This window comes from Apostichopus japonicus, chromosome 17 (genome assembly GCF_037975245.1).
Source record: "Apostichopus japonicus isolate 1M-3 chromosome 17, ASM3797524v1, whole genome shotgun sequence".
Classification (NCBI taxonomy): domain Eukaryota; kingdom Metazoa; phylum Echinodermata; class Holothuroidea; order Aspidochirotida; family Stichopodidae; genus Apostichopus; species Apostichopus japonicus.
The window spans coordinates 31,141,369-31,165,889 of NC_092577.1; the positions used below are offsets into that span (position 1 = coordinate 31,141,369).

At 37.0% G+C, this 24,521-nt stretch overlaps 3 protein-coding genes across 3 annotated transcripts in view; 1 reads left to right on the plus strand and 2 right to left on the minus strand.

Annotated features, from left to right (window-relative positions):
• LOC139984179 (germinal-center associated nuclear protein-like) overlaps positions 1–24,521 on the plus strand; it is a 99,202-nt gene that overhangs the window by 49,354 nt on the left and 25,327 nt on the right. Inside the window, exons 12-15 of the mRNA XM_071997955.1 lie at positions 16,554–16,667; positions 19,026–19,185; positions 20,487–20,636; positions 20,853–20,958. Of these exons, the coding sequence (XP_071854056.1) occupies positions 16,554–16,667; positions 19,026–19,185; positions 20,487–20,636; positions 20,853–20,958 (530 nt within the window). The remainder of the gene's footprint in view (positions 1–16,553; positions 16,668–19,025; positions 19,186–20,486; positions 20,637–20,852; positions 20,959–24,521) is intronic.
• On the minus strand, positions 1,803–8,742 carry LOC139984184 (uncharacterized). The gene is made up of 2 exons (XM_071997964.1): positions 8,366–8,742; positions 1,803–4,811 (listed from the first exon to the last, which is right to left on the minus strand). The coding sequence occupies exon 2, from the start codon at positions 4,786–4,788 to the stop codon at positions 2,794–2,796; it is 1,995 nt and encodes a 664-aa protein (XP_071854065.1). The 5' UTR covers positions 4,789–4,811; positions 8,366–8,742; the 3' UTR covers positions 1,803–2,793.
• Positions 11,208–15,724, minus strand: LOC139984194 (uncharacterized). The gene is made up of 2 exons (XM_071997984.1): positions 15,568–15,724; positions 11,208–13,771 (listed from the first exon to the last, which is right to left on the minus strand). The coding sequence occupies exons 1-2, from the start codon at positions 15,571–15,573 to the stop codon at positions 12,419–12,421; spliced, it is 1,359 nt and encodes a 452-aa protein (XP_071854085.1). The 5' UTR covers positions 15,574–15,724; the 3' UTR covers positions 11,208–12,418.

The window sequence follows — 24,521 nt, forward strand, 5'->3', positions numbered from 1 at the left end:
TCTGTTGAAGTCACTCATTTGAAAGTTATAGAAGAAACAGATCTATCAAAATGTGATTCAAATTACCTATAAGATCTCATTTGTCGTATTTGAATAAACCAAAAGTGTAATATTTGAGAAGATGCAGTTGCTCATAGGATTTTGGGAATGATTGAGCAGTTAAAAGCTTAAAGTTGTCAAGTCATAGCACATGGCATTGCCAGATACAAATATAGATTATGTTTTTGTATATTACTAAAAAATCAATGACAGGTGCTAACATTCCAAATGTGGTGATAAAATAGGCATTATATTGCAAATAAATATTCAGATTTTAAATTCTGATATTTCAAATGAAATTATTATAATTAGTTTAATTATGTGTGCCCATATTATCCAAGTTGCCTAACTAAAGGGGAATGCATATATGATATCTTTAATCAGTGATTCATTCATCAAACTATAACATCCCTGTAATTTTCACTCAGTAAATAGGTAGAAACACTATCTTGATTTGACGTGACTCGCGTGACGTGACTCGCATGACATTCGTAAAGGGTAATTTTCCGCAAAATTTGAATATCTCCTGAAAAGGAAAATTCAGTTATCCTTTTGGTGTCTATGTGAAGACTTGATATTCATTATTTGGAGTAAAACTTTTGTGCAGGCAAGGAGAAAAAAACAAAAACAGTCAATTTTTTGACTCACGTGACAGTAAATCGAGGGTGTTTACTGTTTTCAATTTACCACTGTTGTTTAAAGCCTTGATGTCAAAGTAAACTTGAAGCTATTAAGTGAGCACTATACTATATAGCAAATATAATTAGTCAAACACACAGTTAATAGGTAGAAACACTATCTTGAATTGACGTGACTCGCGTGACGTGACTCGCGTGACATTCGTAAAGGGTGATTTTCCGCAAAATTTGAATATCTTCTGGAAAGGAAAATTCAGTAATCCTTTTGGTATCTACAGTATGTGAAGACTTGATATTCATTATTTGGAGTAAAACTATTGTACAGGCAAGGAGAAAAAAAACAAAAACAGTAAATTTTGTGACTCGCGTGACAGTAAATCGAGGGTGTTTTCAATTCACCACTATTGTCTAATGCCTTGATGTCGAAAAAAATTGAAGCTGTTAAGTGAGCACTACAGTATGCTATAGCAAATATAATTAGTCCAAAAAACTGATGATACCTATGATTACTATGTACAAATCTGCACAAAATGAAATTTCACTGTATTTTTCATAATTTAGTTTCTACGGGAACCACTTGTTATTACCGACCCCATAATCAAACAAATGACGTTTCGGGGGTGAAAAAATTATTTTTAGTAACTACAAGTATTCTATTTATTGGAAACTTATACAATTTTAATGTACAATGATTTTAAATTTTTTGGTATGATGTTGACCTTATCATGGAATTGACCATATACTCACCACAGGTCATATAAAAATTAATAATTTTAATAATAGACGGTTAAGTGGATTGATGTATGTCACGTTAAACACGGTCTTAAATCAGCAATTTGGGCAGATGTTAGATGCAGACATGTTTTTCCTGCTTGATATATATGTGTTTACAAGGTTTTCAGAGTTTGACCTAGATGCACGTTGACCCCAAATAACTGCTATATTCTATTCTACTAGTAGCATGAAGTAATCAGTAATTGTATGGTTCCCTTTAAAACCGGTGTCCTTTAGTATACATGTACATGCAGCATTTACACCCAAAATATATTCATATATAAACATTGTCATTGTCATGCCCAAGTTTGTTATCCCCCTGGCCTAAATAATAATAATAAGATGCATGAATACAATTATACTGTATATTAGGCATGTGCAATATTGCTTAAAGTTAGCTCATACATTTAGGTTACAGTAGATGATAAAAATAGACAGTTTTATACAATTTATAAGCTAAGCAAACCTAATTGGAACATGCCTCTTCGAAATAGAAAACCTAAAAGATGTGAACAAATGTTTGAGCATCTTAAATGTGTCTTTTATTGTCAAATACCCAGTTACTTTGTTACACTCTATTCAGAAATGTGTATGGACAGTCATTATTCAATACCACTGCATTATACAAGTGTTTACTGCTTACAGTAGAACATTTATTGTTGAGTTATAAAATTTTACTGCAGTAATTTAATAACTTTTTGTTTGGTAACTGCCAACTTCACAAGGAATGGATTTGTGGCATCAAGAAGAATTATGGCTAACAGGAGATGCAAATTTGTTTTATTACCCACCCCCCCCCCCCCAGGAAAATATCTGCTGTAAATTAGGGTATGAATAACAGTTATGCGGGGGATTATTTGATCCCCTGTAGCAAAGCCAGTAGTAAGGGGTATCTTTTCCTTTCTCTTTTATTGTTTATGTAAGTTTTTGATATCATGTTCAATGTTCATTTCTATAAATAGTATTTGAAAATTAATATCTGGTTGGAATGTTTATATTAATTTTATTTAAGTACATCCACAACTTTAAGAAACTTTAAATCTGTACTTCCATAACGACAGTGAAACGGACATGGGACCTACTGTACTTAGAAGCATATTTATAGATCAATTCATATATTTCAGTTTAAATCTTGATATCAGCATCACCAATTGTACTGTCTACTGTTCGTTTATCAATCATTCATTATTTCTAATGCAATGCGTTGTTCCCGATTGTATTGAAAGTATATAGATCTATATCATTCTTGAAGGTAAATAAAAGTATCAGCTGCTTTTTAAAATATTTCAGTTCAAGTGTTCTTATCTACATCACCAATACGTCTACTGTATGTGTTTATCGTTCATGCAGTTTTTTCCAGTACAAACGGCTGTAACCGATTGTGTTGAATATAATGGTCATTCTCGGTATATTTTGGTGGTAAAGGTGGAGGTGATGGATGTTTGAAGGATGCGGTAAATCCCGAAGATGAGTATCCAGTATTTAAAGGGTAACAAAACATCTTTCCTCCACTACCGCAATTGACAGGCATGGTGGCGCTACAATTTAACCCATGGTTTTGGCACGGCGGACGACCCTCTGAGATCTCATTGAAGTTGTTCTCCGTTTCGTAGGATATGTCGCTGTAGGAGCCCTGGGTGCTCGCCCAGCTCCCACTGATATCGGATCGATCCTCGTGACACTCGCACGAGCAGCGGTGATGCGTAGTTAGCATCCCGGGGTTGCAGAGTCCGTTGCTCGGGTGACGGTGATTCTCCCCGCACTGTAGCCCCAGTATCATCTGAACATGTGATCCTTGCGAATCAACACTGAAGTGTCTCATCGGGGGAGGCGGTGGCGTCCTCCTTTTTCCGGTGTCGTTTCCTCCTCTGATGCTCTCGTACTTGTGGTCAGAGGTCGAGTGGACAGAAGCATCTTCCGCCCGTTCTATCTCTCCCAGTGGGGCAACTGAAGGGACTCTGTCATAATTTCTCTTCTTCTTCCCCTCCTCTTCGTGCGGAACTTCGGAGCAGTAATGTTTTAAGCAAAGAACAAGGAGAACCAGAATGATTATAATCAGGATGAAAATGGCGATTAAAATTGAAGCAAGAATGGTAGGTATTTGAGACAGGTCTTTGGAGCTGTTCGTGACAAATTGATGTAAATTTCGATCGAAAGAATGGATCAACTTATCGGTCCTATAATTACTAAAGATGTCGTTAGTTCTACTTGAGGGGACGAAGTTGGGAACATCACTTAACGGATCTGGCGATATTTCATGCACTACCGAAGAACTCGAATGAACGATATTGCTTCGATCATCGGTCGTAGAGTGCTTTGCCATCCAGTAAGATGGAGTTGGGGTCGAAGTCGTCGAGGAGTCATTTTGGCCTGCGCAATCCAGCTGCGCATCCCGCAGTGGCGTTCCTCTTAGACTTACGGGGCTCGAACAGAGAGGGCTTGGATCATCCGGGTTTTCCCGGAACCAGTCGATCAGAGGTCTTAACTCACAGTCGCAGTTGAAGGGATTATCGCTTATCTTGAAGACTGGTATTTGATCCCTTCTGCACCCGTCTAGGGTCTCCAGGGAATTATTAGCGAGATAAAAGTCATTGAGGCTTACGAGATTGTGGATCAGCGAGCAGCTGAGGGAGCGAACTCGATTGTCGGCCAGATTGATCAGTATCAGAGACGACTGCTCGGTCTCCACGCTGCCGTTCACCACGGAGATGGCATTGTTCTGAAGGAAGATCTTCTGTAAGAGAACAACGGCCGGGATGAAGGTGACGTCAAGGGACGAGATCAAGTTATTCTGAAGCTGGATCTCTCGCAATCTCGGCATGTCGTCAAACATGGAGTATTCCAAACTAGTGAGTTGGTTGTCTTGCAAGTAAATTTTAGCCAGCCACTTCATACCCTTAAATGCCCCGGGCTTTATTTCGGATATCTCGTTGTTGAAGAGCAGAAGGTACTTGAGAGTCATGTTAACAAATGTGTCCGGTTGTATGATAGATAGGCGGTTACTACTGATGTTAACCAGCTGTAGCTTCCTTTTCACAGCATCGAATGCCCCTGGGGATATATGTGAGAGTTGGTTCCTCTCGAGATGGAGGTACCTCAGTTGGTAATAACCCTGCAGACTAGGTGCGCTCAGGGTAACCAGGCTGTTGGAGCTGACATCGAGGGTGTGCGCCTGTGGACATGCAGCCGGGATGACGCTTAGCCCCCTGTCGGTACAGTCAGCGTCCTTGGCATAAGCAGTGTACGTGCAGGTTTCCAGACACTCCTCGGCAACTACCTCGCACGCTATGAATAAACATGCATACACATAGCAGCAAACAAGGGCCCAACATAACATGGTCGAGATTCAGTTTTGTACATCTATAAAGGAAGGAGAAAAAAAAAAAAAAACAGATTATCATCAGGATTGACAAAAATTGGAAATATATTTTATACCACAGATAGCTTGGTGACAAATCAATTGGATCTCATTGACTGATAGTAAAGTGCACTAATGAATTATATTAGCAGTTTGAAAGGTTTAAAAGAGGTTTAAAAGCAGTTTGAAAGGTGGTGTGATTTAGTCTTATATTTATCAAGGCTTTGAATATCATAAATATCATCTGAATGATCTCAAAAGATCAAACAATTATACAAGTTTACCTTCCGGAAAAAATACTCTCTTTCGAGATTGGCTCCCAGACATTTGTGGGGTGCTCAATTGTTTATAGAGAATTAAATATCTCAGTGCAGGGAAATGTTTCTTGAGTTTTAAATTAGCTGTGAAATTTGCTATTTTGAAGTTTGTAAAGTAAGAACTAGTGGCCATTATTTGACATTCAAGTTTCTAGTATTCCCTGGGCAAATCCTAGGACCTTAAAAGTTTTTAAATAATTTATCACTTGGGTAGGTGAGGCATGTGATTTTAACCCCTATTTATTTGAATTCCATTCTGATTCACAGAGAGGGGTGAATGGGGGAGGGGGGGACATGGACCAAGAACAATTTTTTCAGCTCTTGTAACAAATATTCCGCTTTTCGTAACTATCTATCCTTTCATTCTTAGTTTTGATTTTTCAGTTATTTATAAAAAAAAAATATGCCAGTTGACTATAAATTAAATTTCTCGAACGTCAATCACACTCTAAAATTGAGATCTTTAAACAGCCCAAGAATCTCTCAGTCCCTGTCAGGTACCATATGTCTGAAAGGATCACTGCTGAGGCCTTGGGGAGTGCACCCATGGCAAGCTGCTCAAGACACATCTGTTGTGCTTTCATAAGTTCACATAGTAGAATCACACAGTCTGTCTGCACTCAGCAGTAAAAATCCCTAATGTTTAGTATTTAAAGGCATTGAAGACTCGCCCCAAACCGCGTGCGGCCATCTGGAAAAGGTAACTTTCCATTGCTTGCGAGTGATGTTTTGTTTGTGTAGCTTCAAAATGCAGACAGTAATGAAACGTGATACCTAGTTATCTTTAGCTGTTTGTGTAGCTACAAAATGCAGACAGTAATGAAACGTGATACCTTGTTATCTTTAGCTGGACATGAGATGTCCATCGCTGCTATGTACACTGTGTTGTGGGTATTGACTGTAGCTGTATGTACTGACTGTGCACTAGTGTCTAATTACCGACCGGTAGCAAGTTGTGTGTGTATTTTCTGGGATCAATGGTGGTGTCTAACACTTCTGTTGCACCTCATTTGAAACTAGGTCAGATGACCTGCATGAGAAGATTCTTTGTGTGCGAGTCTTCACACCCTTTAATTCACCATGTCCAGAGCAGGATTTTTGCAGCTGTTGTTAGTTATTTTTCTTCACTCTTGCTTATATATAATACAGAGCAGGAATATATAGCATACAAGTCTTAATCTTGATTCAGCTTCCAGCTGTTAACAGTTAGTAAACAAGCACATTAAATCTATATATCCAGGGATCGGTAAACCCAGTTTTTATAAACAGTTTTTATAACCTATGAACTCACTACTGTACTTGGCCTTGCAACCTTCTCAATATAACGTTTTGATTGGTTGGCCTGTTGCTATGCAGAAACAACAACAATGGCTTGATTTTCCGCCAAGCGATAAACTGTAGCTCTGTGGTAAACAACTGCCTTTGTCCTTCACAGTTCACCTAGCTGTGTCTATATTCAAGTATTATCCTGGTGATAATAAAAAGTTCAGCCAGGGAGTATTTAGTACCCTGGTGGTTCAACTGCTGTTTAGACTGGGAGACTATTAAAGCAGAGAGTTGCGGAGGAGAAGACCCTCTCCTCGCTGATTAAAACAAGACAGACATCATTTGAGGGTAACAAAGGTAAAGATGGATGCAGAACAGCTGAAATATTTTAATGACTTGGTATAAATTTGAAGATTTCTTGATAGGAAACGTGTGCACTAAGTAATGTACATTGACTAAACCTTTTAACAGCATATATCTTTACTGCATGGCGGTTTCTGAGGTTTCTCTAGGGGGGGGGGGGGGGGGAGGAGCTTTGATTGCAGTAATTGTGGTACATTTGATAAGAAACATTTGACAAATCAATAATTTATACTTTAATGGCACTAACGAGAGATGAGTGCAAGGTTGTGAGTGAGAGTAAAATACTCTTAATGGCAAGTACATACAGTAGTGCACTAATAATTAGCATGCACTAGTATATAGACAATAGATTCCAATAATGCCCTTGCCCTGAGTAACAATACAAAATCCATACAAGCTAGATAATATATTCTCTACATGTATTGACAGTTTTGTATTCAACATTCAAAGTGACAGCTGTTTTAGAAATCAATTAAATTTTACATCCAAATTCTAGGAGGACTTGATATAAAATTTCAACAAAAGGCTAAAGTAAAATTTAAAAAAAAAAAATTAAAACACATATAAAAAAACTGGGGAAGGGATAACAACAATTTATATGTAACAAAAACAAGGTATTCAAAATAGGAATATGAAACTATCCTTAATGTGTATGTACCTAATTAATTTAATGTTCTTGTCAAACTAAATAGTTGACCAAATATAAATTATAAAATATAAATACATTTTGGGGTACTAAAATGAAGAGAAAAAATATATATTTTAAAATGTGATGATTTAATATATTTCTATAGTATGTTTTTTGCATATCCATAATAACCTATATAGCCATTAGAGGTTACAACCTTTATACTTTTGTAATTAATATTTTTTGGCCAAATAAAAAAGCTACAAAAATATAGAGAAAATTAAATTGACTGCATTGCTACAAGTTCTTACAGGACTTCATAGATTTGGACAAAAGGCTACAAAAAAAAAAAAAAAAAAGCTACAACAATGAAACTTGATATAACAAAGACAAGGTATTCAAAATAGGAATATGATACTATCCTTAATGTGTATGTACCTAATTAATTTAATGTTCTTGTCAAACTAAATAGTTGACCAAATATAAATTATAAAATATAAATATAATTTAGTGTTTGAAATTACAGAGTACTAAAATGAAGAGAATATTATATATATTTTAAAATTTGATGATTTAATATATTTCTATAGTTTGTTTATTGCCTATCCATAATAACCTATATAAAGCCAATAGAGATTACTATACATCCTTTATGTTGTTCTTATAAATATCTTTAAGCCATATATTCAATTCTTAATTTGCATAAACATGTTGCAACAAGAACTGTGCAATGGTGAACATGTTGCAAGAACTTTGCAACGGTGATCGACAGCTGTGTGCATGTCAATCATGCACTGCATGATTCCTGCAAGCACAAAGTGCGTACAAGGAAACAACTTCCCTAGCATGCAAAACTGCTGAAATGAGCTGCCTAGCAGTTAAGTTGAGAATCACAGCTTCCCTCCCTTATGGTGAACAATTTTTTTTTTCCACCCATGTAACCACAACAGAACAGAGAGAATGATGAAAGTTTGTAGCCTACCTGACAAAGCAAATGCATCTACTGTATTTTGTAAATATAGCTGGATATCAAGCAGGAATAAAGAGTCATATCAGAGAATATGTCCCCCTCCTTAGTTTCCCCCTCCCTTCCTCAGAGAAGGGGAAATAATAAGATTTTTTCGAAGCTCAAATCCATCACTCCTTACAGCAGCTCAATAGGACTTTCGCTGTGCCGGTTGACTACATTGGCTCTGTTGCCTGTACAGTACATGTAAACAGACCCTGGATTATTGTACAGTTGGCATCTTTGAAGTTTTCAGCTCAGCACAGCTAGCTGTAAATCATTTACATAGCTAGGTGTACTGCATGCTCTCATTGGTTGAATATCAAATTCAAATGGCTTGCACTGTAATATTAGCTCTATTACTGTCATAGGGGATTTCCATGTGCAGCAGAATGAGAAATATAGGGGTAAGTCCACCTTAACTTATGTGAGGCCATTAACTATTTATCTTCAGTACACATTTCACAATGAACTAATGAACAAATTGATTACCAATAACATCACAACTGTGATGTTGAAATATAGGGATATTTCCAGGGCTACTTTTGGAGACAATGTTAGATGGATCTACAGTTAATGAGCAATGCAGTGTTGGCAAGGTTTGTGCTCAGAAAGATAGAATAACACATATGAGGCAACATTGTAAGTTTTAAACATAAACCTCCCTAATGAAATTCATATGTGGTGTATATATGGCATTGAGTACTGTACATACCACCCCCCCCCAAAAAACCCCCCCCAAAAAAAAAAAAAACAATTAACAGTGACTAAACTGAAATATGTTTTAAATCTCAATAATGCAAAGTTTGCTACAGTAAAGAGCTGGAAGTTGGTATGTGTCCCAAGCTCTGTATGTTTTTAAATCTTTTGATGACCTTCAAAAAAGATATAATTCATTAAAAATAGTATTCATTTATAAATTTATTCCATGGATATATGTACATCAAGGTATTTCAAATTTCATGAATATTAGCAAGAATGTAAGTAAACTGAGTAAATACACACCTTCTGTACTATTATGTACATTCTTCTTCTGTACTGTTCTACAAAATTCTTCTGTTCTGTTCTGTATTATTCTGTACTGTTCTGTATTATTTTTCACACAATTCAGTCAATTAGTATTCTTCTGTACTCTTCTGTATTATTCTTCATGTACAATTCAGTAAATAGTATTCTTCTGTACTATTCTGTATTATTCTTCATACAATTCAGTAAATTAGAATTCTTCTATAGCCTACTATTCTTTATTATTCTTCATACAATTCAGTCTTCTGTACTCTTCTGAATTATTCTTCTGTACTGTTCTGTATTCTTCTGTATTGTATTATTGTTAAAACGATTCTGTAAATTAGTATTCTTCTGTTCTATTCTGTATTATTCTTCACACAATTCTGTAAATAAGAATTTTTCTTTAGCCTACTATTCTCTATTATTCTTCATACAATTCAGTAAATTAGTATTCTCCTGTACTCTTCTGAATTATTCTTCTGTACTGTTCTGTATTCTTCTGTATTGTATTATTGTTAATACGATTCTGTAAATAAGTATTCTTCTGTTCTATTCTGTATTATTCTTCACACAATTCTGTAAATAAGAATTCTTCTGTAGCCTACTATTCTGTATTATTCTTCATACAATTCAGTAAATTAGTAATATTCTTCTGTACTCTCCTGAATTATTCTTCTGTACTGTTCAGTATTCTTCTGTATTGTATTATTGTTAATACGATTCTGTAAATAAGTATTCCTCTGTGCAGAATTCTTCTGCTGTACTGTACTGTTCTATATTCTTTTTCCTGTTCCCTGTTATTCTTCTTTACTGCTGCCTGTTATTCTTCTTTACTGTTCCCTATTATTCATCTTTACTCTTCTGTATTATTCTAATTTACTGTTCTGTAAATTATTATTCTTCTGTACTGTTCTACAATATTCTTCTGTACTGTACTGTTCTGTATTATTCTTCTGTACTGTAGTTCTGTACGTTATTCGTCATACTAGTTCTATATTATTCTTCTGTACTGTTCTGTATTCTTCTTCTTGACTGTTCTGTAAATTATTTTTTTTCTGTATTAGTTCTACATTATTCTTCTGTACTATTCTGTATTATTCTTCTGTACTATTCTGTATTATTCTTCTTTACTCTTCTGTATTATTCTAATTTACTGTTCTGTAAATTATTATTCTTCTGTACTGTTCTACAATATTCTTCTGTACTGTACTGTTCTGTATTATTTTTCTGTACTGTAGTTCTGTACGTTATTCTACATACTAGTTCTATATTATTCTTCTGTACTGTTCTGTATTCTTCTTCTTGACTGTTCTGTAAATTATTGTTTTTCTGTATTAATTCTACATTATTCTTCTGTACTATTCTGTATTATTCTTCTGTACTATTCTGTATTATTCTTCTGTACTGTTTTGTATTTTTATTCTACATACTAGTTCTATATTATTATTCTGTACTGTAGTTCTGTATTATTTTTCTGTACTGTAGTTCTGTATGTTATTCTACATAGTAGTTCTACATATTCTTCTGTACTGTTTCACAATATTCTTCTGTACTATTTTACAATATTATTCTGTACTGTTCTGTATTATTTTTCTTCACGCTAGTTCTGTATGTTATTCTACATAGTAGTTCTATATTAATATTCTTCTCTACTGTTCTGTATTATTCATGTTCTGTATGTTATTCTACATAGTAGTTCTGTACTGTTCTGTATTATTCATGTTCTGTATGTTATTCTACATAGTAGTTCTGTACTGTTCTGCTGAGCTGGATTCTTACTGTGTAAAGATGTGCACATTTAGAGACTATATTTCTTTTGCCAAAACACCATTCGTGATGGTTTTTTTCACTTTTTATTTTCTTTTCATCTTTCACATACTGTATATACTTTTCGGACAGTAGGTACTCAGTGTTATGAGAGTCACTGTCTGGTCCCACTGACAAATGTACCACAGGGTCATAACTTTTAAATCCTCCATTTTTCAAATGTACAGTATACAGTATAATGGAAATGACAGTTCTCTTGTTAGTTCCCATCATGACCCCCCTTTCTCTTCGGCTGTTTGGCAGCCTCTGTTGTTACTTTCAGCACACACCACGTCTTATTGAATGATGTTGTGATTGACAGCTTATTCTTTATATTATACATACTGATGACCTACTGTAGCTGTTGTAGTAGTTTTATGGAATTATAATAAAGTACTTTTTAATACTTTCAAAAGCATAAAAGTTGACAAATGACTGCCAATCATGACAATTTAGTCAGACCTTTATATTAAACTTAAATCTCATTCACCAGTAAATTTTTCAAGGGTCTAAATTATATCTTAAAGACAACAGAAATTATAGTTACTGTACAGTATGTACAAATTATAAAAAAAAAAAAAAATTAAAAACTAGAAAGAGATTTAAGTTTAACATTGAAGAATTCATAATTTGTTTAGGATTGTAATATTTTAGGTCATTGGACAGTGTCATCATAACTCAATTCATTTTCATGCCCTGGTACAGTATATAGAAAATTAATTGTATATGTCAAACCACTACAATTAAGTACAATAATTTTGGAATGCTTAGCTCTGACCCCAAAATATAAGAGAAACAAAGAGAGTATGCAGTAAAGAAGACTAATTCATCTCTTTATAAAATCACCTCCATCCCCCCCCCCCCAAAAAAATAAAGCATGATAATTAAAATGAAAATTTGGCCAAATGGCTTGGTCACTATTCCTGAAACAGTAATTTCCCCAGTCTGTATTCAAGAAGAAGAAAAATGTTTGTCATTCATAATAGCTGAAAAGCCTGGGCCACCTGGTTACATTAAATTTTTAATAATTATTTAAAAAAAAATGAAATTGTGATAAACAGTATGACAGATCCAACTTTAGATCTCCCTCCCAAATGGTTTTGAACTCAGATTATGTAATTACAATATTTTGGGTTCAACAATTCGAGCATCCGTTTCTCGGCAAAGGCTTTTCTAACAACTGTCACCGGGCCTCGATGTACTAATTTCAGAGCTTCAAACGTGTACCTGTAAAAATTGCATTTTGTGTTTTGGTTTTCCTTCCGAGAGGCAACCAGTGGGAGTACTCAAGCATTCTGACACTTTGTCGTAATTTTCGGGATCGTAATTTTGGCATGATATCACCCACTTGACAGTAATGTACAGACAAATACAACAACACACCACAAACACTGTTATTACGATAATTATCATGAAGTGGATGATCCTGGAATTGCCGCCACGATAGTCATCCTCCTCGGTGGCATTGCTGCCACTCTGATGGTTGGCTTCCTCGTCTGCTACGTCTCCAAGCTGTTGGGTGATGTCCATATTGGGGGGACTGGTGGGACATTCTATAGTTGCCGAAATCACAAGCTCCCCAGAAGAACACGTGACCTGCTCGACCCAGTCTTCATCCGAACGAAGGTCAAGGTACAGATTCTGGAGAGGTCGAAGGGAGCAGTCGCAGACCAGCGGGTTGCCACTCAGGCGCAATTTGGGGAGATGCGACTCTTCGATATCGCTAGGGATGGTCACGATCTGGTTACCGCTCAGATCTACGATTTCGAGCCTGGGAGAGCCGAGGAAGAGTTCGGGGGTAATGACGCTAGACGTGAGGGTGTTGTTATTAGCTCTGAAGGTCTGCAGGTAGGAGAAGCCCACGAAAGCGGGAGCCGGCAGATCGTGCAAGGCGTTGAAACTGAAGTCGACGAACTCGAGTTTTGTGAGGTCCATGAAGGTCTCGGCGAGGAGGACCTCCAGTTGGTTATGGGCGAAACTCAAATGGGTCAGGTTGGTGTTGTGTCGGAACATGTGGCGATTCACATAGCTGAGCCTGTTGTTGGATAGGTAGAGCACTTTCAGGTTCGGAAGGTCCCTGAAGACAGTGGAGGACAGAGCCTGGATGTCATTCCTGCTGAGATAGATGGACCTGATGTTACCCGCACCGGCGAAGGCGTCGTGGCCGACATTCATGAGATGGTTGCTAGAGATGTAGACGTGCTCCAGGTGGGTGGCCCCGACGAATATCCGGGGACGGAGACTCTCGATGGAGTTCTGAGACAAGTCGAGGAACTTGAGATGATGGAAGGCCCCAAAGTCCCCCTGTCGGAGGTCCCGCAGGTTGTTTGCTCTCATATCGAGGTAGACGCTACCGTTGCACGAGTAGGGTACCGACGTGAGGTTGCGCCTCCCACAGTACGCATCCAAGTCGGTCTCGATGTAGTCACAGATCTGGCTACAACTCGGCAGAGACCCGGGGCTGTCGCCCGCTGCCGCTACCAGCGTGACTAACCAAGAAAACAGGAGAAATGGAAGAACGACGGAGTTGAGATGAAAGGTCTGCATTGCGGCAGGTTGTAACAGTTGCTGTAAAGAAATAAGTGGGGAAAAAAAAACGATAAGAGCTGATCCAATACGCCGGATAAAGATCATAAAAGTGAGATCTCAGAGATTTACTAGATGGCGCTACCAAATTTATGCACCCCTAAAGTAACAAGGATGTCCTCCTGAATTTCCGTGGACAGTCCCCGGAATGCATTGTCCCCGGATGAACAGTGCATGTCCTCGATATTTGTTCCTGGATGTAATATACTGTCCTTGGAATATCCACAGATACAAAGGAGGTCTCCTAAATAGTTTTAAATTTTACCTGTTGGGCCTCCAAGTCTTTTTTTTTTAATCAATTTTTTTTATATTTTTCTTATCAATCTCATGTTGGTATGTCAGTGCCATTTAGTAAGTTGTTTCCTTACAGGGGGGAGTTCAAAAGTCATGTGAGGTCAATAAATGTCAAGTTCTGAACTCTACAGTCCTTGTAAACATGAGAACTCTAAGAGTAAAGCTTACAATGAACCCCATTCGCAGTGTGTTTATAAACAGGATTTTTTTTGAGAGGTGCCTGGGAATCTGTTTATAGCTCCATGGGCTGACTGAGTTACCACTTAAACTGAAGTTCAATAAATGAATAAGCATAAAATCTTATTGGTTGAAATATTCCCTAGGCCCAAACAAGTGTTTGAATTTGAATGACCTTTGCAGTTAACTGTTTGTCACAAACAATTGTTTGAATTTTCCCAGGGTAGTTGTTTGTTTCTGTTATAAGGTGCATCACGCATGACCAGATCCTATCAGGAACTTAAAGTGATACCGAAACTTTAGTGGGAAGTTACAGCTTTTCAAACTTCCTTAAAGAATCCCCCAGCTAAACTCAGTATGAATTAAGTCATAATTATTTGAAACACTTGACGGAATCATGAACAGAAAGCACTTGCAAGTTGTAAAAGTTTACCCACCCAAAATTATGAATTTTTAAGCTAGTGTTTCTTCTTTTCTTTTTCCTTAATTTACTTCTTAAATCATATAGATATTTCATATAGTATATGACCCATGGCATGATTAGTGTAGTTGATATATAAGAAGGAATATTTGGATTAACTGAGCCTTCATAATTTTTATTCATTTGGGAAGTGAACATATATATCTATATAAATATATTCTGTATACTATATATGGGTATATATGAATATATTGGATACATACTTATTGACTTATTTACTGATATCAATTCAACCACAGTTACAGTTACAGGTGTTACCGTTATTGTTGTGTCAGAATGTGTTACCCTACAGTAGGTACGATCGGTGGCATTTCTCCCTACAGTCACCAAAACTCCATTCAGGAGTCAAATATACACAGACCTTATAATGGTATTAAATCTAAGTTTAATATGTACACTATAATAGCCTGAATGCTTCTTTAGGTTTTAATTTTTTAATTTTTTTGGTCATACTTTTTTTATTCTTTAGGTTGCTAAACTTTGCTTGCAAATATCAGCACAATTCCCAGCCCTTTTAATCCAGCAGCAAACATTTCCCTCCAAAACCTCTTGCCAGCGACGTTACTGGTTATATACCACCCTTTGTTGTTGATCTTGATTGGTGTATATGTGTACGTGTCACCTACTGTGCATCCTACACAGGCATATTACCTACACTATATATATATATATAAATGTGTGTATGGTTATCATAGGCTATATACAGTACAGTGCACTCTATGGTAAATATTTCATAATCTGCATTTGATAAAATCATAGCTTTTGTGGAATAATTTGGATATATAGTTATCACTAAGACCTAAAATTAATATTCTTGTAACCTTACCTTCATTTTAGGGTCTCCAAACAGTTGTACATACAGTCCTTTTCTCCACTCTTAGAAGGTAACACACAGATTTCTGTTGTACCTTTGGCTATTCCAACTTCCTTGTGAATGCTTGGCTGCACACAGCATCGCATCTAGCTGCGAGCGGCTCTGGTTAGGGGGATTCCCCATTTGTAATATCAGAACTTTACAGTTAACCCTCAAGTAATAGATACACCTTCAATTTGGGATACACCTGCATTTGGGGATATCTTTCATGTTACATGAGGACATATCCAGATTTGTTGAAATGAGCCATTTACTTGTGATACATTAATGTTATATCATATGGACTTGTGTATTGTTCCATTAAATTAATATCTTAAATAGTGGATAGTATGACATGTAATTCAGCATACAGTTTAATACACCATGTGAAGTAGATACACAAGTTGTAATGTCTTGATGCTGTCTGTAATAGCGTTTTGCATCATTTCAATGTATCTTAATGTATCTTTAAATGTATTTTAATGTAGAAAGGTTCTGCAATTAATGTGTAATTATTGTAAGAATGTTTGTGTTTATAAAAGTCTTATCCCATTACCCATATTCAATGAAGATCAAGCCCGAAATAAAACATAATCTTCTCCGAGTCCTATCACTTCAGTAACTGGAATCAAAATTGATTGGAATTTATAAGCAGGATATTTTGAAAATACAGTACATTTATTGGTGAGACTTGGAAATAAAAAATTCATTCTGGTTGACTGCATTAAAGAATTTGCTATATTATCTCAATGGACATTGTATTCTCATGCATGCCTCTTTCCATAGCAACATACTAAAATTGAATCTATGCTCGAATAAATTTATCTGTGATCCAGAGCAAATTATTAAAGGAGTAATTCATTCATCTGTCGATCAAATTTGCGTATAATTTGGTAGTCGTTTATTGTTACAAATTAACATTAATATCACTGTTTCTGTTATTTTCCTTCGATCCGCAGACAAGTTCAAACCTACCACGATGGAGTTAGAAATTCAGAGGCAATTCTCTTCTCTGTCCAGTGTGTGTCGTCCATCAGCAGCCAGAACTATGTTAAGTTCTTTAAGCTCGTCAAGTGAGTATACATTTTTTTTTGGTTGAGGGAGGGGGGAGGGGTGTGTGCAGTGGCGAAGCTAGGGGTATTGATCAAGGAGGGCGTGAATGGTCTGTAGGGGCGCTTTCGACTCTAAGCAGAGCGCCACCACAGGTTGGCGCGGAGCGTACAGAAATTTTGGGAGTAAAGATGCTTCCTGGATCGCCGGAAATAACCCTTTCCTGGCCTTGCTAATTTGCAGATAAACGAAGAATAAATAGGTGTCATCACCAACAAAATGTGACAAATGTCAATAGGTAGATGAGAGCGCAATAAAAAAAGTAAATAATCGCGAATAAGTAAAAAGTGGTACAAAGCTGAAAAGGGTGCCAGCAGTCCATTTGAGTCCGTCAGGGGGGCATCCACCCCCCTGACTGTATGGACGCTCCGCCACTGGGGGGGGTGTAATTACTACTCTTTAATTGCATTTGAAAATGCACCATGACAATCATTTTGTGCATTGTTTTATCCTTGATTAGCAATTTCAAGACAATTTGTGAAGACTTAATAATTATCAGTTGTTTAATGATTTTGCTTACTGTAGTGTACAGTATATATACTTAAGTGTATGAAATATAGATCTCAAAATTTGCAAGAAACACGTTTGCAATTTAGAAACAACCCTTAAAGGTCATCAGCACTGTCTTTGCCCCCTAAATATGCTTGAAAATATAAAATAATGGCCACCCATGCTAGAAATTTGTACGATTATACATTTTAATACCAACCCATACAGGCTCAAAGTGTGTGTTTTGTTTATTTGTCTTCACTTGAACGTTTCATTGTATAAGTTAAAATTGGGTCAGTCAAGGTCTGGAGTTAAGCTGAAGATGCAGAAATCACTGGGTCAGTAAAGTACTTTTGAAAACATTGGTTAAATTTGTTGGCCAGTACAGATGATATTTTTTAAGGTTCATGCTAGAAATTTGTACGATTATACATTTTAATACCAACCCATGCATGCTCAAAGTGTCTGGTTTTGTTTATTTGTCTTCACTTGAACTTTTCATTGTATAAGTTAAAATTGGAATAAAAATAAAAATAAAAATAAAAATAAAATAAAACTGTTAGCAAACTGCTTATCCACTAGAGAGCCTGTGTAATAGAATGTGTAAAAGTAAGTTGGCCTGACGTTTCGATCCTAGCAGGATCTTCTTCAGAGGCTAAAAATTTTTAGCCTCTGAAGAAGATCCTGCTAGGATCGAAACGTCAGGCCAACTTACTTTTACACAAGTTAAAATTGGGTCAGTCAAGGTCTGGAGTTAAGCTGAAGATGCAGAAATCACAGGGTCAGTAAAGTACTTTTGAAAACATTGGTTAAATTTGTTGGCCAGTACAGATGATATTTCTTAAGGTTCTAATGTCATAGTGATATTTCATTGTCTGATGGAACAGTTCTCATTTGTATTGGAAGAAATAAGATCCAGAACTATTCAAAACAAATGATTAATTTTGTAGTCTAGCATCTTCCATATAGTTAATATGTTGGTTGTTTGTCAGTGTGCAAAGATCTTTACCACACCCCTGTTTCTTTACCCTTACCCTTGCTCTGCCAATTCCACTCCTCTCCCCTCTGCTCCTCTCCTCTCCACTCACCATCTTCCTTATTCTTCTTCCCTGTCCCTACTCTTTACTCCTGTCCCTCTTATCCCCCTTACCCCTCACCCCACCAACCCCCCCAACCCCCCATTCCCTCTCTATGCCCTTCCCATGTCAAATGGCCTCTACCCTGACTGAAGATGCATTTTTTCTTACTACAGTGAGTCACCAATGAATTCATTTTCCCCAGGTCTGCCTCCTACCTGAATGGATGCATCATGCATTGTCCCTCTAAGCCCCCTTACCCCTCACCCCACCATCCCCCCTAACCCCCCATTCCCTCTTTAATCCCCTTCCCATCTCAAATGGCCTCTACCCTGACTGAAGATGCATTAATTCTTACTACAGTGAGTCACCAATGAATTCATTTTCCCAGGTCTGCATCCTACCTAAATGGATGCATCATGCATTGTCCCTCTTAGCCCCTTTACCCCTCACCCCACCACCCCCAATCCCCCAATCCTATCCCCTCCCCATCTCAAATGGCCTCTACCCTGACTGAAGATGCATTAATTCTTACTACAGTGAGTCACCAATGAATTCATTTTCCCCAGGTCTGCCTCCTACCTAAATGGATGCATCATGCATTGTCCCTCTTAGCCCCCTTACCCTTCACCCCACCAACCCCCCCCCACCCCCCATTCCCTCTCTATCCGCTCCCCATGTCAAATGGCCTCTACCCTGACTGAAGATGCATTAATTCTTACGACAGTGAGTCACCAATTAATTCATTTTCTCCAGGTCTGCCTCCTACCTGAATGGATGCATCATGCATCGGTATTTCACTCAGGTACGCAACATCGCCTTAGAGATTATCAACAAAGCCTTCAGTACCAACAGGGGGTCCCCTTATCCACTGTCGGAGGTCATGAGGTTACTGGCGTTTGAGACCCAAGAACAGGTAAATTAGATTGGCTTGCACGAACAACTCATTTGATATGCATGAAAATTAACAGTTCGTCATTGCCTACGTCGTCGTGATATTTGTGTACAGTATAGCCTCGTCGTCAGATCGTCAGCGTTAGATCATGCAGCATGCTGCACTCAATGAGAATGTTAGGGAGTGTTAGCTCAGTGGTCAACGCCGGTGCCTTTCAACCATAAGGTCCCTGGTTCGAGTCACTCCAAGATTAATGTATGTCATCCAGTTACAGAGTCATTGACAATTGACTATTCATATTACATGAACGTAAAAATATGAATGTAAGAGACTGACTTCGGTCAATTTGCGACTTCGATATTAAGCCAAATGATGGCTTCTTGGCGAGTTCCTGCAAGTTGCAGGAGGATCTCAAATACACACAAATACAATAAAATACATACTTAAGGAGAATGTTGACAATTTTAAGGTACTAATGCGTAAATTTTAGACGTAGTGCGGTAACGAATTGCTCTATTATCATCTTGCAGGGGATAAAAAGAAACTGTTTAGTAAACTGTTTATCTACGTAGAATCCTGTGCAGGTAACTATGTAAAAATTAGAAGGCCTGATGTCAGGATAAAGGGGTAAGGGGATGAGGGGGTGAGGGGATGAAGGGGGAGGGGATAAAGGGGAAGGAGAGGGGAGATTAAGGGGAAGAGGCCAAAGGACTAGAAGCTCACATTTTTAGCCACATGCACAAAAAACAAAATTAATGCCAGCGCTTAGAAAATCTTCTGGCTAAAATAAATCTTTCCATTGTATTATCCTGGATTACAACACTTGTTAGTTAATTGTAGAGGATTCTGAGAGCTGCAGCCTGCTAGTACAATACTCACTGTATAAGCACTAATAGTAGGTTTGGTACGGAAATCATGGCAATTCTCCGACCGACGATTTTTAACCAACTTTACACCATTTGTTTGATTTCTTTGCACTGTCTACTGGCAAATGGCAAACTCCACCGGCATTTAGCCTGAGCCCTAAATAGCCCGCATTTTGAGGAGGGGGCCTGGGGTGTGGTAGGTGGGGTGGGGGGGTGGATAGAAAGGTCGAAAAGGACAGAGCACCTTCATTGGTATAAAAGGTTATCAACGTTTAGTTGTTCGGGCTGCGAGAAAAAAAACAGGGTAAATTTGGATGTGATCTGTGATTGGAGACAATTCGCTTTCCCAAATCGTCCAATTTTATGGTAAAAGTAGATTTGGATACTGACCAAAGATAGTGCTCGTCTAAAATGAAGCGATTTTCCCATTTTTTTCTTCTCTCTTTTTGTTTGCAGACCATGGAGTTTTGTAGTGCCCATGGCTTGAATGTTCTCAATGGGTATGTTCAATTGAGCAGAAGTGAATTTTTCCAGCCTGATTATGTGATACCGTTGGCTAGGTCGATCTCGATCATAGAAGAGAAGAACAGATCACTGATTGGTGAGGTAAGATTATCACACCAAAATTTGTTTATTCGTATCCATTTTTTTTTTTTTTTTTTTTACCCGTAAAATTTCGCCTGAAGCTGTCTCACTGGGTGGTCAGTTCGACATATAAAAATACACAAAAATTTGAAAGGGAAAAAAAATGGGAGTATTTTGGTCTTTATTTTGAAATGCACGATGCCATGTTCTGTTTTCCCCTGCCATTCTTTCAAACAGGTGGTTAACGGAGGACCCCTGCCGCCGAACCTACGTCATCTCCCCGCTTCAAGTTTCGATGGAAAGGGCAGATTCACTCTGAGCAAGATCAGAAGCTCGGAAAATGGTGAGTCGGTCGAGTTAGACCAAACAATGGCTCATTACTCATTTACACTCAATACTCATTTATACTCATTACTCACTGAGTGCCATACGAAAGAAACGAGTCATTTATTGACCCGAAACATCCGGGCAAACAGTGTGTTCTCATTGCCATCAGATCTGGGTTATCGGGACAATGGGTGGCAGAATAAGGTTGAACCTTGAAGGGGGTGGCGGGGGGAAGGGGTGGTGGAGGGTAGGGCTTGGTGTGGGGTATGTACAGGGGAGGAGGAGTACAAAATTTGTTTGTTTGTAGTATTCTTTTGTTGTCCCATAATTATAAAGATATCGCACCTTTAGACAGATCGTCCCTTGTTTCGCGAACTGACGAATATGCATATTATTTCATTTTGTTTTATGTAGTGACGCACGGTGTTGAAGCATCTACACGCACTTTAAACTTGTTCTCTATCCATTAAATTAAGAACGGCAATAAAGTATAATTTGTTGTCTGTAACTGAAAGCAAGGAGACTGCTTGAAAAGATATTATTTGTGATAAAAAATTCAGTTGCAATTCAGTGAAATGATCTGGACCGAGATGTATATTGTTTTTTAAACATTCGTCAGTACCCGAAATGGGGGGAAATTTGTGTGATGGTGGAAAGAATGAAACTCTAGAAATCTCGTAATAAAAAAGACATGGCATTTTGACAGTATCACACAAGGAAATCTATCACGATACGGACAAACTATACATATTTTATAGGGAAACATAGTTATGTAGTTTTGCACAATCGATAGTTGTATCTTTGAAGTATCCTCATATGAGACGACAATACTTTGAGGTATAGATATGGGGAACAACTCCAACGGTGTGTTATACAGACCTTACCATCGAAAGAGTAGACGTGTGTTAAAAAGAATTCTCTCGAAAATCGGTGGCATCTTATACTCATTTCCGAGGCCTGCCTTACGATCGGGCCTACTACGATCTGGAATTTTCTCAGATTACGTCAACCTTTTGGACTTTAGACAGTTTTGGATCGATTGGATAGTCCAGATTTGGGTAATCCACACTTTTGCAGCCGAATCAATAAAATGAAAAGTGCGACGACAGTCGTAGACATAAGTGTTTGACCCTTAGTATTTACTACTATTTTCCTTGTTTTGACGTAATTTATAAGAACATGCGGTCATGTCGACTTATTTGATGTGTGTGTGCGTGTGTATGTGTATGTGTATGTTTTTTATTTTGTCTTTTAATATCATTGCTTTATTCAGCAACAAAACGAGGCGTTGTCCAACCCGTAGAATAATCCATATGGTGAATAATGCCAGTAAAGTTGAATTGTTATACAACTCCCATTTTTCACTGCTAACTATAAATTGGATGACTATTTTTAACTTAAATATTTGATCAAAGATTAGACAACATTGTACTGTTTGCTGAGTCAAGTATAGTCAATTTCATGGTAGAAGAGATTAATCATTTGAAATGGCCCCACCTCTCACATAAATACACATTTGGGCGGGTGGGTGGTCTTCTGTACTATATGCTATATGTATTTTGTTTGTTTTTATCAATTCATTGTGTGTTTGTCATTCAAGGTGTGTTATACTTTATCACTCACAGTGTGTCATACCCATTGAGCCATCGATGTAGTCTAAAAGCCAGAGATATTTTTACTTTTGATATTAATGAAGATATTAATTAAAGCGATATTCAGGTAAAACAACTTGCTTTCATCATGTCGTTTCACAAAATTGTCTGAAAGATGACAGAAATGTGTGAAAAATCTGTAAACACCTGTTTACAAACTGTGCTAAATGTGTGTTTTCTATTGTGAAAACCCTGTAGCAATCCAACTCATTAAAAAAAAAAAACAACATATTCCCAAAATGTCGCCAAATTTGGAAGAAATAAAAAGGCGTATCTCTACCATACAATATCCGATAACGGATGTGGTTTTTAACCCTTAAGATACGGAACATATCTGGATTTTTCCTGGATGAGTCATAGATGATGGGCATGGCAGACGACAAGGGTGGTTACGAATTAAAGACAAATCGTTCCCTAACGATCTTGCAATCTGTATCCGCCTCGTTAAGGGCATCTTAATTAGATCATAAAATTTAACTATTTTTTATATATTACTCTACATTTTTAGAAATATTTACAATTTACAATTTTTTTATTTTTTTTATAAATAATGTTGAAACATATTACTTACCAGTTGTCAAGGTAATCTATCAAAACAATATGTTTTGTTGTATATCTCCTTCGGGAATGATTGCAGTAATTATTAAATTTATTCCTTCCAAGATCACTTGGTTAGTGTACAGAAATAGTATTTTAGTGGTGGTGGACATACAACCATGGAACTATATGTATATGTACAGTAGTTGGGATTTTTTTGTTCTATAAATAGAACTACTACTCATACAGCACAAACTGCTTTGGTCATGTCCCTGATGGTTCCCCCAAAGTTACGTCAAAGCCTAAGTCTATAGGAAAACTGAAAGAGGAAACGGAAATGTGCCTCAATATACACATAGTTCACTTCGTTTCATTTTTTCATTTCTTTATTTCAGTATAACAAAATTACAGAGAAATTTATAAATAGGATAAAAATATAACAATATACAGAACATAAAAAATACAGGTTAGGACATATAAAAGTTTATCAGACTAAGTTAATAATGAAACATAAAAAGCGTTACAAAAGTTATCAAAATTATCAAAAAGCTACAACAAAGGATCTAAGAAGCTGTCTTTACCAGTTTACAAAAAGGGGCTGCTCTGTAAATAAAACAAATTTTTAAAAAGTAAAAATTCTAAAGCATGCCATTAGTGTACATATAGATATATGTCATTAGAACAGAGCCAAAACAATTTTTTTTTTGAAACAATGTGTGTTCATAATGTTCCTATATATAGCTTAATTCCAGTTTTAATGATATTTTACCTTTAAAATATGCTAAATTGTTGGGTTGAATGTTGGCTTTCTAATCAGTGCAGGCCCTGTCTTACGTTATGCAGGGAATAGCAAATACGTTATTGTAACGCAAAAGATGCTAACTTTACCAACAGAGTCAAAATCGCTCACAGTTTGAAAATACCAATGTCCAGATGTATAAAAGTTTTCTGTGTGCAGAATTTAAACCACTGTATTTTATAAGAAACATAATTCACAGCTTCTGCGAACCTGCTACACAAAATTTTGAACACTCAATTAGTACCTGTAGAAATGTCCATCCATAATTTTATAAAGTTTTGCATAAATTTTGAACCAAAAACATTGTTCTTAAAGAAAAAGAGTACCCTTGGATGACGTTCGACTACAAATTTGTCCAATCACTTTAATTGATGAATTTCAGTGTATAAAAGATCATAACTCAAATATTGAAAAAGTGCTAAAGAAACTTAACTTGAACCAATATCTGGGGGGGGGAGGGAGGGGAAGGGGAGAGGAGGGGGAGGTTGATTAAAATCTATTACAACAAATCAAAATTAATTTTTTTATGCTTCAAACCTAACTTTCAATATCTGTTATCTGCCACCTCCTCCCTAATAAGATTTTATAACA